The sequence below is a fragment of the Geotrypetes seraphini genome, chromosome 8, assembly GCF_902459505.1.
Source record: "Geotrypetes seraphini chromosome 8, aGeoSer1.1, whole genome shotgun sequence".
In the NCBI taxonomy this organism is placed as follows: domain Eukaryota; kingdom Metazoa; phylum Chordata; class Amphibia; order Gymnophiona; family Dermophiidae; genus Geotrypetes; species Geotrypetes seraphini.
In genome coordinates, this window is record NC_047091.1 from 103,562,180 (window position 1) to 103,578,234 (window position 16,055).

At 43.6% G+C, this 16,055-nt stretch overlaps 1 protein-coding gene across 1 annotated transcript in view; it reads left to right on the top strand.

The window, feature by feature from the left end:
• Window positions 1-16,055, top strand: part of UPF1 (UPF1 RNA helicase and ATPase) — a 357,405-nt gene that overhangs the window by 15,745 nt on the left and 325,605 nt on the right. Inside the window, exon 2 of the mRNA XM_033955970.1 lies at window positions 7,366-7,505. Coding sequence (XP_033811861.1) covers window positions 7,366-7,505 — 140 coding nt within the window. The remainder of the gene's footprint in view (window positions 1-7,365; window positions 7,506-16,055) is intronic.

Below are 16,055 nucleotides of genomic sequence, written 5' to 3' on the forward strand. Positions count from 1 at the left end.
AAATGGAACGACAGAAGAGGAGAAAAAAATGGACAGCAGACACTGGAAAGAGAATTACCATAGTTGAAGATAGACAAAAAGCAGAAAGAGAAACTGGGACCAAAATGATGGAAAAACAAAACATCCAAACAACAAAGTAGAAAAAATTGTTTTATTTTGAATTTATTAACTGGAATATGTTAGCTTTGGGATATGTGCATCACAATTATTTTTGTATTCGGTGTTGTAGTCATATACAGCTGATTTGGGGGAGGGACTGGAGCCCCAAATTAGTGGATGGGCACCAAAGTTTCTCCTCGCCTGAGTGCAATTTATAAATGCTTGAGCTAGTGGAGATTCCCAAGCCCTGCCAACTGAAGACATCTTCCTCCAGTCTGGCAACTCAAAATCTCCAAGCTTTCCAGCCAATGGCAATATCATCATTATCATCTTCGTTATACTGGGGTGGCTGGATGTAAGAAAGTTAAATCTGCTAAGTTAGTATAAGCACTGGCTGAATCTGGTTCAAAACTGTCACTGTCCTCCAAAGTATTAAAGATCAACAGGAACTGAAGACCTCTGGATGATTTAATTTATTTAATTTAATTCTTATATACCGCTAATAACCGTGAGGTTTCTAAGCGGTTTACAAAAATGAATGCATTAAAAGATACAATAAATAAAAATAAATAAGATAGGTACTTGGAAATTCCCTAACTGTCCCAAAGGCTCACAATCTAACTAAAGTACCTGAAGAGACAATTTATGAAAAATAAAGATAAAATATAAAAACAGAGATAGAGATAGAAATGAATATTCCACCAAGTAATGAATAAATAAATTTAAAGATAGAATTAAAAATAAATAAGTAAAATAAATAAAAAATAGAGATAAAAAATAAGTATCAACAGAAAAATAAAAAAATATATATTTAAAGTGTTCTCTCCTGCTGGAACGGGGGAGGGGTGTAACTGTGATCAGGTGCCCTGCTGGAGAGGGGCTCCCTATACTGCTGCTGGTCTCAGGGAACCTTTAGCATCGCTTCTTTCAAAGTGTTCTCCCCTGCTGGATAGGGGAAGGGGTGGAGCTGTGACCAGGTGCCCTGCTGGATCGAGGGAGGGGTGTAACTGTGATCAGGTGCCCTGCTGGAGAGGGGCTCCTGATGCTGCTGCTGGTCTTGGTGAGCCGTTAGCCCCACTTCTTTCAAAGTGTTCTCCCCTGCTGGATCGAGGGAGGGGTGTAACTGATCAGGTGCCCTGCTGGAGAGGGACTCCCGATACTGCTGCTGGTCTCGGTGAGCTGTTAGCCCCACTTCTTTCAAAGTGTTCTCCCCTGCTGGATCGGGGGAGGGGTGTAACTGATCAGGTGCCCTGCTGGAGAGGGGCTCCCGATACTGCTTCTGGTCTCGGTGAGCCGTTAGCCCCACTTCTTTCAAAGTGTTCTCCCCTGCTGGATCGGGGGAGGGGTGTAACTGTGATCAGGTGCCCTGCTGGAGAGGGGCTCCCGATACTGCTGCTGGTCTCGGTGAGCCGTTAGCCCACTTCTTTCAAAGTGTTCTCCCCTGCTGGATCGGGGGAGGGGTGTAACTGATCAGGTGCCCTGCTGGAGAGGGGCTCCTGATGCTGCTGCTGGTCTTGGTGAGCCGTTAGCACCGCTTCTTTCAAAGTGTTCTCCCCTGCTGGATCGGGGGAGGGGTGTAACTATGATGTTGTGCAATACAAGGACTGGAGATGCCAAAACCACACATGCAGTTCTAAAAGTAAAAATAATAATTCATCATACTGGCACCAATAATCAAATACCACCAAATAATCATAAAAAAAAATCTCAAAACACCTGTCCAGCAAACCAGATAAAATCAAATACAGTGGAACCTTGGTTTACGAGCATATTTCGTTCTAAAAGTATGCTCGTAAACCAAATTGCTCGTATATCAAAGCGAATTTCCCCATAGGAAGTAAAGGAAACTCGCTTTGAGTCGTTCCACCTCCTGAAGATCCTCCCTCTTCTGGACTGGGCTGGGATGGGCGGTGCGACGGAGATCCTCCCTCTTCCCTGTGCTGTGCTGGACTGGGCTTTGAGCATTTGCGCATGCTCAAAGCCTTCTGGTCTCGCTCTCTCAGAGATTCTGAATCTGAGAATCTCGGAGAGAGTGAGACCAGAAGGCTTTGAGCATGCGCAAATGCTCAAAGCCCAGCACAGGGAAGAGGGAGGATCTCTGTTGCACCGCCCAGCCCAGGCCAGAAGAGGGAGGATCTTCAGGCACCGGCACCTCCTGTGCATTGGTGCTGGTGCCGGTGCCCAATCGGGGTAAGCGATGTCGTTGCGGTGCTCGGGGAGGGATGTAGGATCGTGGGGGGACAACGACGCGAGCGGGGGGGGGGGGGTGCTCATAAACCGAGTCAAACTTGGTTTCCGAGGTGCCGATTTTGCAAATGTTTTGCTCGTCTTGCAAAACACTTGCAAACCGGTGCACTCGTAAACCGAGATTTGACTGTACTGCCAAACAAGTTCAAATACCACCACTCAAAATTTAATAAATTCTACACACAGTGTAGAATCAACAGAAAGGCAAGGCGAAATAAAGTTGCAGTGTAGAATCAACGCAAAGGCTAGACAAAATAAAATTGCAGAGGCAAGCAAAAGTCACAGTGGTTTCAACCAATTCGAAGGCATAGGCAAGTTAGAACAAAATTGGAAAAGCCCACCAAAATTACCAAATTTTTGACACTTTGTTGTGTCTGCCCGAAAACGTTTAATGAAAGTGAACTATAAAGCGACCAATGACTAGCACACATAGTAACATTCATACACTACACAACTAATATGGTAAGTGTATTCAGGTAAAACCTGGGTGAATGGATATCGCCCGGTATATAACACTTCTAAGGGGTATTGGGGCAGGGGTAGGAATGGGTGATTCTGAGAGGCAGGAGACCAGGTATGACGCCGGGCCTATGGCGTATCGTTATGGGGCGCGGGCGCGACTCCCTGGGGTAATCACAATCAATTGGCACGAAAACAACAAGTGCCCCCCATATAACTGCAGGCAAGATTCCTGCAGGCATGGAAAAAAGACAGGCAAAAGATTAGCAGCGGCGGCAAGCCCTCGGTAGATGACCTGCCGACATGAGCTCTTTCCTAGTGATGGGGCGAGCTACTGGAGAGATGGAGCCAAGTAGGGTTGGCGATCTATAGGTAGATCGAGATCTACCTGTTGGACATGCCTGATTTATTGCATTGAATATAACAGGTTTTGTTCTTTTTGAGGCTTGGTGCGCAGCTTCTGGCCTTGATTTTGGTGGGAGAGCTGGTTCTGTCTGGGATAGACTTCCTTCAGTTGGGTAGTCTTGGTATGATTTTTGGTTCTACTTTGGTCCAAGCTTCAAGCCTTTTGGGATGGCGGGTTGCGAGTCTTGGTATTCCTTCTTTCTGCATTCTGTTCTCTGTCCTACTGATTACTGCTTTGCTGCATTCCACTTGTCTCTGGATTCATCTGCTGATGATTTTTCCTTTGTTGTTGTGAAAAAAAAAAAATAGGCAGTTTCCCTTTTTATTTTTTCCCCATTACATTGATGACTTCAGCTGATGTGCCCTTGAGCAGTCATTAGACAACAGTAAAAGAGAAGAAGCATCTAAGTCCAAGACAGTTTTTGTTCATGTAAACTTAACCTTTGCAAAGAAACTCTGTGGTTGTAAACCTTTAAAGACCTTACTCTTTGTAGCAGACTAGAAGTTGGCCCTTGTTGCTTTTAAGGGATTTATGGTAAAAGAATGAAATATTGAATCTCTCGTTGTATTCCTGTATGCATCTGAGTGCTGAAGGCATTTATAAAATGCTATTTTCCAGCAAGCAACAGTGTATTGAAACACACATGATACTGCCGCTATAATAGTAAATATACAGTAAAAGTTAAAACTAACTATGAAATAGACTAGAGTGCAGATTTCCTGTTTTATGTTTTTTATTCATTTTTCATATAACAAGTGTACAATCTAAATTCATACAAATTCATTAAGTATACACTTGACATTCTTTCATACCTTACTGTAAATATAACATTTCATTATATACTCTTACTATAATTTTTAAACAGCATATAATACTTAATAAGTAATAAGTATGTCAACTATTACTCAATTATAACCCCCCTCCCTCCCCTTACTTTGGGAAATGCATACAATAAAACAAAATATAGAGTGCAGATTTCAAGTGCTACAGTAGATTGATTGGAGATGGGGATTCCCTGAGCTGCTTTTTAAAAAAAAAAATTTGTAGATTTGGTTTCTAAGGCAAGTGTGCTGAATTACAGTCTGACGTACTGTATATTGGGAAGATAACTTTTTATGTAGTCAGTGATTAGATGGATGTTAATAATTATAAAATATTATAAGTAAAAATTTCTTAAAGTTTATTTTCAAATGCTGAATTAATACGTTGTACTCTTGATATACATGTACTGTCTATCAGGGGTGTCCAACCTGCGGCCTGAGGGTCGCATGCGGCCCAGTGAAGTATTTTGTGCGGCTCCGGTCGAGGGCAATGCAGTGTTTTCCTCTGATGCCCCTGGGTGTTTACTGTCTTCCCGGCTCCCTCCTCTGTCTTGCTGCAGCGTTTGGGCGGCCCCAGAAACATTTTTTTCAGCCAATGCGGCCCAGGGAAGCCAAAAGGTTGGACACCCCTGGTCTAGATGCTTTTTACACTGACTTATTCTTTTGAGTCAGAACAGCAGTCCTTATCAAATCTAAAGATAGAAAAGTGCTATATAAAAAAGAGCATGAACATTTTTAGGGCTGCAGATAAACTATATTAGTTGCAATGGTGATATTAGAATTAGTCTTAAAGATTTTGTTTTACCGCAGTTCAAGTTAAGTACAATCATGTGAAAAAATTAGGACACTCCATTAAATATTCAGTTCTTTCTTAAGAAATGTTCTTTTTGATGTAAAATCTTTTTTTTTTTTTTTTTTTAATTTATCTCTGGAAAAGAAAGTGATGTAATTGCAGGTAACCAGCAAAGGTTTCTTGATTTACTCATGAAACAAAAGATATCCACAAAAATGTGTGTTCTAACTGAGGAATAAATTAGGACACCCTAATAGCCAGTGTTACCCCCTTTGGCTGAAATAACTGCAGTGAAATTCTTTTTGTAGCCATCTACCAGTCTCTGACATCGGTCTGAGGAAAGTTTGGCTCACTCCTCAGTGCGGAAGGTTTTTCAGCTATGCGATGTTTGAAGGGTTTCTTGCATGTGCAGTCCGTTTCAAATCACCCCACAGCATCTCAGTGGGATTAAGATCAGGGCTTAGACTCGGCCACTTCAGGACTCTCCATTTCTTAGTTTTCATTCATGGTAGATTTAGTGGTATGTTTTGGGTCATTGTCGTGTTGCAGGGTCCAGTTCCACTTCAGCTTTAATTTTCTTACAGATGGTCTCACATGTTCCTCAAGCACCCTCTGATACACGGTAGAATTCATGGTGTATTCTATGATGGTGAGCTGGCCAGGTCCTGCTGCAGCAAAGCATCCCCAAACCATGACACTTCCACCTCCATGCTTCACAGTTAGTTTGAGGTTCTTTTCCTGGAATGATGTATTTGGTGTGCCAAACATGTCCTCTTTTCTGGTGTCCAAATAATTCAATTTTAGACTCATATGTCAATAGAACACTATTCCAGAAGTCCTGGTGTTTGTCTGCGTTCTCTCTGGCAAACTTCAGTCTGGCTTTGATGTTTCTCGTAGAGAGCAAAGGTTTCCTCCTTGCACACCTCTCATGCAAGTTAAATTTGTGCAGTCTCTTTCTGATTGTAGAGGTATGCGCATTCACATCAACAGTAGCAAGAGCCTGCTGTAGGTCCCATGATGACATTTTAGGGGTTTTGGAGACTTCTTTTAGTATCTTGTGATCTGCTCTAGGGGTCAGCTTGCTTGTAAGGCCAGATCTGGGCATGTTGGCAGTTGTTTGGAAAGTCCTCCACTTTTACACTATTTTCCGGACCGTGGAATAGCTAATGTCAAATTCTTTTGAGTTCTTTTTAAATCCCTTATCAGACTTATAAGCTGCTACAGTCTTCTTTCTGAAGGCCTCAAACAGCTGTTTTGATCTCACCATTGTGTTCACTCTCACTGCAGCAGTCATGATGAGCACACCAAACTAAATGTTTGAGGTTTAAGTAGGGCAAAACTCCTTCAAAATGCTGAGTAATGATCTAATCATGTGCACCTGATGTAATACACCTGTGTGTGATTTGAGCCACTTTAAGTGGGAGGATATGTGGGGGTGTCCTAATTTATTCCTCAGAATATATATTTTTGTGGATATCTTTTGTTTCATGAGTAAATCAAGGAAAACTTTTGTTGTTTACCTGCAATTACATCACTTTCTTTTTCAGAGATAAATAATAAAAAAGATTTGATATCGATATGTGAACATTTCTTAAGAAAGAACTGAATATTTCATGGGGTGGTCTAATTTTTTCACATGACTGTATATGTTATATTGATGCAAGACTAATGGCAGTTGAGTTATTACAAATAGAAAATCTTCCAAGTCATATGAATTGCTTAGTAGCCAGTAGCAAAATTAAACTACCAATGCAACTTATCTTAGCCTAGTCAGAATTAAGGCAATAGCTGGGGCTGTAAAGAAAGTATTAATCTTACAGTTTTCTCTCAGAAGTTCCTAAACAGAACATGTGCCCCAGCATTGATACTAATCTAATCTTCTATTTCTGTGTTGTACATACCGAGGCAGGCTCAAGGTGACTTACAAAGAGAAGAGAGAGGAGTGGAGAGGGAAGAGGATGAGAAAAAGGGGGAAAATGATAATTTTGGGCCTGAAACATTAATGATATGCCATCAAAGTATGAATTCAAATTTCTACCTGATGTTTAGAAGGAGAGCTTTATTCATGAAATGAAGGGGTTTCACTTACTTGCAGTGGAGGAATAGTATAGCTTGTCAGTATTCAGTCTTGAGGGCTGTGAACAGGCCAGAGTTTCATATCATCCCTAATGAATTTGTATGTTCGCTGCCTCCACTGTAAGCAAATCTTTCATTCATATTCATTAGCAATATCTTGAAAATCTGGACTGTTAGTTCCGTCTTCGAGGGTGGCAAAATCTGATTTGGGTGAAACTGATCAGGTTAGATTGAATATGGGATCTATTAAATTAAAATTAACTTATTACTCTTAGATATGTGATCCTAGATGCCAGCACTTGGGTTTCTATAAGCAGTGAAATTTTATTGTCCCTTGAAACTCCATTGAAACTCTGTTTTAAGAGGCAATTATTAATAGTATCCTGAGCAATCATAAATATTTGTAAACAAACTAAAGAAGAAAACCAAACAAAAAACTTCAAGATTTTCTTATTGTATATTAGGTTAACGGACCAGAAGGTGTCCTGCAGAATGGAGCAGTGGATGATGTGGCCAAAGCTAGCCAGTTGCTGGCAGAGCTTAACTTTGAAGAAGATGAAGAAGATACTTACTATACCAAGGACCTTCCTTTACATGCTTGCAGGTAGGAAATGAATGCAAAATAATTTCTAGCATCTGTTGACACCTTATTACATTACTACTTCCCTAGCAACAGCAGCAGATGAATCCAGAGACCAATAGGATAGCTCACATCTACCAGCAGGTGGAGATAGAGAAACTGATTAACAGGTGGTCCTATTGGCTGGCACTCCTCCTGTCTCATCAGTAATCTCTATCTCCCAGCAGGAAAAGGTCGCTATTCAACTAGCTCCTGAATTCTGGCTGTGGCTGGAACTTTATTTTCTCCTGTTGAGGTTTCTCTTCAGTGAGACTGCCATTCTGTTTCTCCTGTTGAGATTTCTCTTCAGTGAGCTGGCAGTGCTATTTCTCCTGTTGAGATTTTTCTCTTCAGTGAGACAGGGATGTCCGGCTGAACGGTGCCGGCTTTAGAGGTTACACTTGGGCCCCCCCTTGTCCCTGCCTCACCCTCCCTCCATTGCTAGAGGGTCTGACTGGGTCTCAAATTTTTTCTTCTTTCCCTTCTCTGTAAAAAAAAAAAAAAAAAATGAGACCACAGTTGTTACATTCTGCCATGCTTTTGCTGCAAACTGGCTTCAACCGGCCCTAACAACAAGTTGTGAGTATGTCTGGCTTTTACAGTTGTTTGAACTTCAGGTTCTGTTTGGGAGTCTTAGTACTGTGGGTTCGGTCATCATACATTTAAGGTATGGATATTTTATTGAGGCTAAGTTTTATGACTAGAAATCCATGGAGGGAGCCAGGATTTCCCGCCCTTTGCATGCACGCGCTTTGTTTCCTTTTTGGTTACAGCGCAGCAGTAGCGATGCGATTTCATGCTCGTACTTGTTCTCATTGTTGGGTTTCAGTGCAGCAGTAGTCCTGTTTATTCTGAGGCTCTCTTTCATCAGTGTTTGTCACGGCCATGTGCAGCTGATTGTGCAGGTTTATAGCAGCGCGCATGACATGGGATATGTTTTTTCCGGCGCTGTGGGCCGTTCTTCTGGTTATTCCCCGAGTCTGATTTCTTTCTATGCAAGCCGCGGCAGGGTAAATTTTGCGGGGCTTGAATCCGACTATGTTTCTAGGAGCGTTGTTGCAGCGGCCACGTGTCAGTGAGAATCAGGCGTGCGAATGGGTCTCCGGCGATGGCGGGAGAGCTGCAGCGTTCCGGTAGTTTGTTTCCAGCTGACTTTGGTCAGGGTATGCCGGGGCTTCTCTCCTTTCCGGTTCAGACAAGTTGTATGTGTTTCACCAGCTTTGGGACAAGCTTGGGCAGCTTTATATGTCTATGTCTGTGTTCCTGCTGTACTCCCTTGAAGGAAGCTGCTTGTTTAATCGGACTCTGGGGTTAGCACTCAAGGGGTTTACCAGAGAGACTCTGACCTGTGCTAGGTCACCCAGTCTCGGTTTGTCTCCAGACTGGGGCGACATAAGGCAACTCACGGCACAGTGAGATCAGCAGTAAGATAGTGCCCTGTATTTCACACAGGTATCTCATTGTCTCTCTTGGGGTCCCTGCAGATTGAGCCTTTGTCTATTGGTAACTGTCCTTGTTTGGGCCTCTGTGCTGAGCTGCATGTGTCTAGTAGTGGCACAGGATATTTATGCCTGAAGGTAGTACAAGCAGTTTCCAAGTTCGGGCTGTCTCTATGGGCATAATGACACTGCGCATATTCCTGCGGCCAGGACTCTCTTTCTCTATTTTTGAGGGGGCCTGGACTTCAGATTTCCATGCTTATCAAGCAGGTTTCTCCTGTCACCATTTTCTCATGGCACATGCTAGACGGGCCCCCCAACCAGACAGAAAGGGCTGTACAGCTCCTTTTAACCAGGAGCCAGTTACCTATTCTATCAAACCCATGGAGGATCACGCACTATGTGGCTGTTAGCCTCATCCCTGAAGCTCTCATTAATGATGTGAGCTTTGTCTGATACCTGTAAGGATGCTGTTGTTTTCCACGGGGCGGTAGATGCAGCATCTTGATTGAGTCTAGTACGTATTCACTTTAAAGGACATACGTATTTCGCTCATGTTGCATGGGGTTAGTACTGTTTTCATGGTTCCAGTATATTCCTCTTTACTTTGAACCTTGATTTTTCCTAGGAGAATCTTCTTGCAGATCCTACAGTCTTATTCTGCCATTCCCTGACCTTCTGCACTTCATTCTGAGGGGATCTTGACTTCTTCCAATGACTCTTCAGGCTTTCTCATGAGGGAGAAGACACTATAATGTCAGGTCAGAGGGCTGTGAAGATTTTTCAGGATGCTTGCATCTTTGCATTCTCCTCAGGTTTTCCAGTTCGTTCTTGGAGTCTCTATGTTTTGTGTTTCCCTTTTCAGTGTTACTGGTCCTCAGGACGGTTCTTGTAGTTCTTCGGGAACTAAGGGACGTTGTTCCACTTACTGCATGGTGCCCGAGATAGGGGGCATTGGGCAGGCTGGATCCCATTCTGCTGAATTAGTTTCTCGGGGTTACACATTTCTGCAGACAACCTGGGAGTATATTTACATTTTCTCTATGGACTCCGAATCGGCACTTGGTTTGCCTGCCTCTCTTGGAGCGGCGCTTTCGGTTTTGGCACATGCCATTTTGCCTACCCAAGGCTTCACGAACGTTTTAGGTGATGTGGGCTGTGGTACCGTTTTGGCGCTACCAGGCGATTCATCTAATTTCTTCTTGACTGCCTGCTTGATTCGGACGACTTCCAGTCGGGCCATTTGACTGACACGAAAAGGGTGATATCTTTTCCTCAGTTCTTTACACGTGCATCTTTGAATTTGCACAGCACTCTTTTCTCCTGTACTATTTATAGGTATATCGGGGTGATGTTTTTATTCATATAGGAGAGACATGTGTTTCTTTCCGGAGACTTGGGCGTGGGGTCTCGGTCTCAGATTGGTATTCTTCTTCGCTTACCATGACCAAGAGTATGGGATTCTGTACAGTTTCTGGGATCCATATTGCTGACTCCACTGGGGACTTCGGCTTGCTTTCCCCTTCTTACGCTACAGCAGCCGCTTTTGTTCCGGTGGTTCCCGGTATCTCAGGGCACCAATTATTTGGTATGCTCCTCCTGCATCACTCTGTATGATTTGGTGGCTCCGTGCGATTTCTCTTTTCAAGGCATGCCTCGGTCTTTGCTGGACTATCTCATGACCACCGACCATCCCGGGCTGTCGGGTTGGGGGGCTCCGTGGCTTCCATCCTCAGCTCCTGGAGTCTGGTCTTCAGAGGCGACTCAGTACTTGTTCATTCTTCTGCTCTTGAGCAGGGTCAGGCTACCTTTCTGGAGCTTCAGATCATTCTTCCGGATTGCCGCTGAGGGTCCTTTTGGTCAGTATTAGGATGAGGGTATTTCTCTACTGCTTGGGCAGTAAGTGTTGTACTCATTGGCAGGTGAAGTTGTTCTGCTTCAATGGGTGGACTCTCATCTTCGTCTTCTGTTGGTAGATCCTTTTATGGATCAGGATAAGAGTTTGGATAAACTTTCTCTCCGCGGAATCTGAGCATGGCCCATTTCTTGTATGTTACAGTGTACAGCGCTGTGTACGCGCTGGAAAGTGTGCATGTTAGTAATAGTGTAATCTTCTGCATCCTGGATATTGAGATTTGTGGCTCAAGCGTTCTAGCTCTTTTTATGGAAGTGAGATCTGCTTGACCTAGACCTCATGGCCTCGTCTCTCAATTCTAAGCTTCCTAGCTTCTTCGGCGGGCCCAGGGAGTGGGAGTTAGAGGGGGTAGCTGCATGGCTCCTTTCTCGCTTCTGCCTTCTCTTTTTCAGTGTTTTCCGCTGGCTGATGATGGCTTGGATTTGCCACCTCGAGCTCGCTTTCCGGGCACAGTATTTGTAGAATCTCTGGATTGGCGGCGCCATCCTTACTTTGCGGATTTGATGAGTCTTTCAACAGCCGGATTAAGAGGTTTCCTGGTATCTCTGGCTTTGCTCACCTAGGGTCCGTTCAACATGGATATTTGTACTACTTTAGTATTACGACCTAGTTTTTTGAAAAATCTTGGCTGACGTGTAAGGATTATGCGAAGCAGGTTGTTTCTTCTCTTATCCAGGTGCTACGGACGTCTTCTCCTGTGGCTTCTGCTTCCTTTTGGAGGTTTTTCCTTTCTTGGGTGCTTCTTAACGTTTGAACCACTCCAGAGTTCCTTTTTGGCACAGGTGTATTGCCGAGGGCTTAGCGTTCAATTCCCTTCAGCTTCTAGTGCCATTCTTAGCTTGTTACAAGGGCTAGGTATATTGCTCTTCGCTTACTTCTCAGCTTCATGTAGTTCAGGTCCTAAACAGAGTCCGGTATATTCATGCGCCTCTTAGAAAGCCCGGTTTGGAGTACAATCTTCACGTACTTCTTCTCAGTATACCGAAGGCTTCATTTCATCCTTGTCTTTTGGGACTCTAAAGGGCTGTGCCGTTGAACATGGGGTTTCTTGTGGCCATGGCTTCAGCTCTGCAGTTTTCTATGTTGCAGGCCTTGTTCAACGGGGATTCCTATTTCTGATTTCCGAAATATGGGGTATCAGTTCGGATGGTACCATTGTTTCTTTCTAGGGGGGTGTCATCCTTTCTTTTATGTCATGCTCGCTTTTCCTTCCTTCTTCCTGGGAGGGGAAATTGGGAGCAGTGCTTTTATTCACTGCATTTTTTGATATGTACGTAGCGTTCTCTGTGAGCTCGGTTTCTTACGACTTTTAGTTGTTTATATCTCCTTTATGCATTCTTCAAGGGACGCCTCAAACGTTTGGTGGCGTCCGAAGCCTCCTTCGCTCAATGGGTCCAGGAGGACATTCTTTATGCTTGCTTGCTGGCAGGGAAGCGGTTGGCGAAAGAACTTCATGACCATTCCTTTGGAGCTATGGCTACTTCTTGGGCTCGGCCCAGAGGTTTTTTCCTTGGAGGAGATTTGTCTCGCGGCTAATTGGTCTTCCGAGCGTGCTTTCTCTCCCCATTTCTGCTTGGATGTGGGGGCGCATGCGGTAGGGGCGTTTTGTGCTTCAGTTGTTGCGGAGGCGGCATTTGCTTCCCACCCAGATTGAGGATTGCTTTGCTACATCCCATTGGTCTCTGGATTCATCTGCTGCTGTTGCTAGGGAAGGAAAAATTATGTTCTTACCTGTTAATTTTCTTTCCCTTAGACGCAGCAGATGAATCCAGAGCCCCACCCTTTCTGGATATTGTCTCTCGGTTTTTTCTTTTGCAACTTTCGCAGTTTGTTATTATGGCAGGTTGTTTTCTGTATTATTGCATTTTGAGATTTGTTATGGGAAAGAAGTTTTTTACATGCTATGCCTATTGCTGGTTACGTGTGCTTGGGCAAGGAGCTATACTGATGAGACAGGAGGAGTGCCAGCCAATAGGACCACCTGTTAATCAGTTTCTCTATCTCCGCCTGCTGGTAGATGTGAGCTATCCCATTGGTCTCTGGATTCATCTGCTGCGTCTAAGGGAAAGAAAATTAACAGGTAAGAACATAATTTTTCCATTGTGTACTTGTGAAGTGATATCGACACTTGTTTATAACCTGTACTATATGCTACTCTAAGCTGTACACAAATTTATCATACATATTACAATCAATGAGTTCCCATCTATTCAAGCAGGGGGTGAAGGGATGACCACTTTTTGGTATTAGTTAAAAAAACCCCAACTGTAATTATTTAGACTTGAAAGTGCATATTGCTTCAGAAACTGTTTAATCTCTCTAGTATATGCTGGGAGTGAGTTATGATTCTACTGCAAGACCCAGACCAAGTAACCTAGTTGAGTAATGGTTCGTTCTTATGAAACTAACAATTTTATTAAAAGTTTCCAGTTAAAAATGGGTAAACCAAGATATGCCAACATAGAGAGACTTGCCTAGGGTTGTTCACTTGACATTGATGTTTCGTTCAATTTTTAATTTTTTTTCTTAAAGCCAGACAGCATGTAGTTACTGACCACTGAAATACAGAGCACCATCTACACCAACAAGATAAAATATACAGTATAAAAACAGGACAGATGCAGAGTTTGTGACAAACTAATATTCCAGTGCAATAGGTGTGTCATTCTGGTCAAGTGGGTTATCTCCCCCATGGCCATGAGCCATATGCAGAAGGAATCCACTTCAGATTTTTTCTGTGATCCTCTTACTTCACTGGGAGCTTTACTGTCACCTGCAGTTTTTCCTTTCTGAATGTGAGCTGGAAGGAGTATTTCTGTTCTGCTCTCTCTTCTTATTTTATTCTGTGGTTTCAGTTCTTGGAGTTTTCACCTTGGTTTCAGCTCTGCCTGCATAGAAAAGAAGCAGACTCCACCTGCAACTGACAGGCCGATTCCTGGTGGTACTTGATAGCCAGTCTGCACAAGTATTTTTGGACCTCGGAGCCATCCTCACCTACTGCTTGGGTTGAAAGGCAGGTTGTTAGGCATCCATAGGAGGCTCAGCAGTGTTTCGCAGAGTGCTGGCTGCATTTTTTTTGCCTCCCCCTTCTGTTAGCGTGTCCGTTGGTCTGTGGGGTTGGGGATTCGGTCAGACATCGTATCTGAATGGTAGCCTGAAGATCAGCATTGAGGAGGCATTTCTAGAATGAGGCAGGGATTCTTCTCATTTGTAGTTACTGTAAAGAGCCTAAGACAGGCTGCAGCACATTGCCAGCACAAGTCACAGTGAGTAAGGCTGTTACAGCCTATGAGGAGAATCGCGGGGGTGGGGGTGTTCTGAAAAACAGGTTTTTGAAGCAGGTTTCTGAATGTTTCCCTGTGTTCCCCCATCTTTAAAATCCACCATTTTTTTGAGTTTAGGAAATGGTTTTTTAGTGATTTTAGGTGTGAAATCTTGACGGCGGCCGTCTTAGATTTTTAGTGATCTTTTTTTTTTCAAAAGTTCCCTGCACTCCCAAAATGCTGTTTTTTGCCTCAGAATTGGTTGGGATGGAGTCCTTAGGCTCTTCTACCCCAAAAAAGGCAGCTAGTCCGTTGGGTTGGCCATCTCTGTTTTTGGGGCCTGGAAAAGGTGACCGTTCCACTCGTAAGGACACTGATGCCCCGCAGCCCAAAAAATTGCAAAGTAGAGTCATCACAGGGTGACTCACTCAGCACTCCCTAGTCCGGATGCCTTCTCAGACTTTTTTTGAAATTTTTGTGGAAAGTCTTTAACAAGAGCCATGCTTCTCCTGCACAGTTTTGCTGTGCCTTGGACTTGTTTCCTTGTGGCATATCCTTACAAGGCACGTCTTCATAGTCTGCCACTATTCATGACTTGGGAGACCTGTGTCCAAGAGGTATGGATGATGATCATTTTGCTCATCCCTTATTTTCTGAGGATGCTCCTCCCGTGGCAGGGGACTCAGGAATGTATACCGGCTCTTTGGATCATGCTTTGGCTTTAGAACCAGGGAATGATCCCATGGTTCTAAGTTTACTTAAGTCTTCTGCCTTGCTGGTTCTTATTTCGAAGTCTCTGCATGAGTTGGATTTAGTCTCTAAGCCGGCTCCTTCTACATAATCCTTCCTTATGTGTGGAGTGAGAGCTGAGTCCTCAGCGTTTCCTTGGCATCCTGATATTTAACATCTTGATCTAGGACCGGTGGGATTCTCTGGAGGGGGCTCTCAATGTAATGAGAGCCATGTCCCATCTGTATCCTATGGCACAAGAGTATCAGCAGGTTTTTTGTCAGCCTAAGGTGGATTCTTTGGTTGCAAGGTCACTAAGTGCATCTCCCTTCTGAGCGAAGGCAGTGTGGTGCTCAAGGACATGTAAGACTGGATGTAGTTCTCAGGATACTTTTTGAGGTGGTGGCTTTGGGAGTCAAAGCTGCCTGGGAGTCAAAGCTAAGTTTGTAACCAAGAACTCTCAAGCCTTCTCAGTACTCTGCTTACATGTATTTGACGACTTTACAGTGTGCCTCTTTTTGCTGATTGTGCGCTGATTGTTCCAGCTCCTCTTATCTCTGCATCCTGCTTACATGTATTCAATGACTTTTCATTGTGCCTGTTATTGCTGATTGTCCAGCTCTTCTTATTGTAAACCGCCTTGAACTATTATGGCTTTGGCGGTATATAAGAATAAAATTATTATTATTATGGTGGCATCCTTTATCACATGTGCTTGTCAGTCCAGACTGTGCACTTTGAAGAGTGAGGATGATGAACCACTTAGAGAAAACACATCGGGACATGCTCATTACAGTTAGAAGAGCTTACTAAAAAGTTGCAATACCTGCAGCAAAAACATTTTGTGCATGGGAACAGAGCAGGACAGTTGTTGGCTAATAAATTGACATAGAAAAGTTTGAGGAATTATATCACTATTGTGAGGGATGAGGGGGCTCTGATTGTAGAACCCTGACACAAATAGCCCAGCCTTTTACTGCTTTTTACCAAAAGTTGTATACTCCTGAAGAATAGGTTCCTTAGGTTTAAATAGATGACTATCTCACCAAACTCAGTTGCCTTGTCCGACAGTGGAGGAGGTTGAAGACCTTTTGGTCCCTATAACATATAAACATGGTGGTAGATAAAGCCAAATAGCCCGTCAAATTTGCCCGTCCACAGTAACAATTATCTCTTCCTCTCTTGAAGA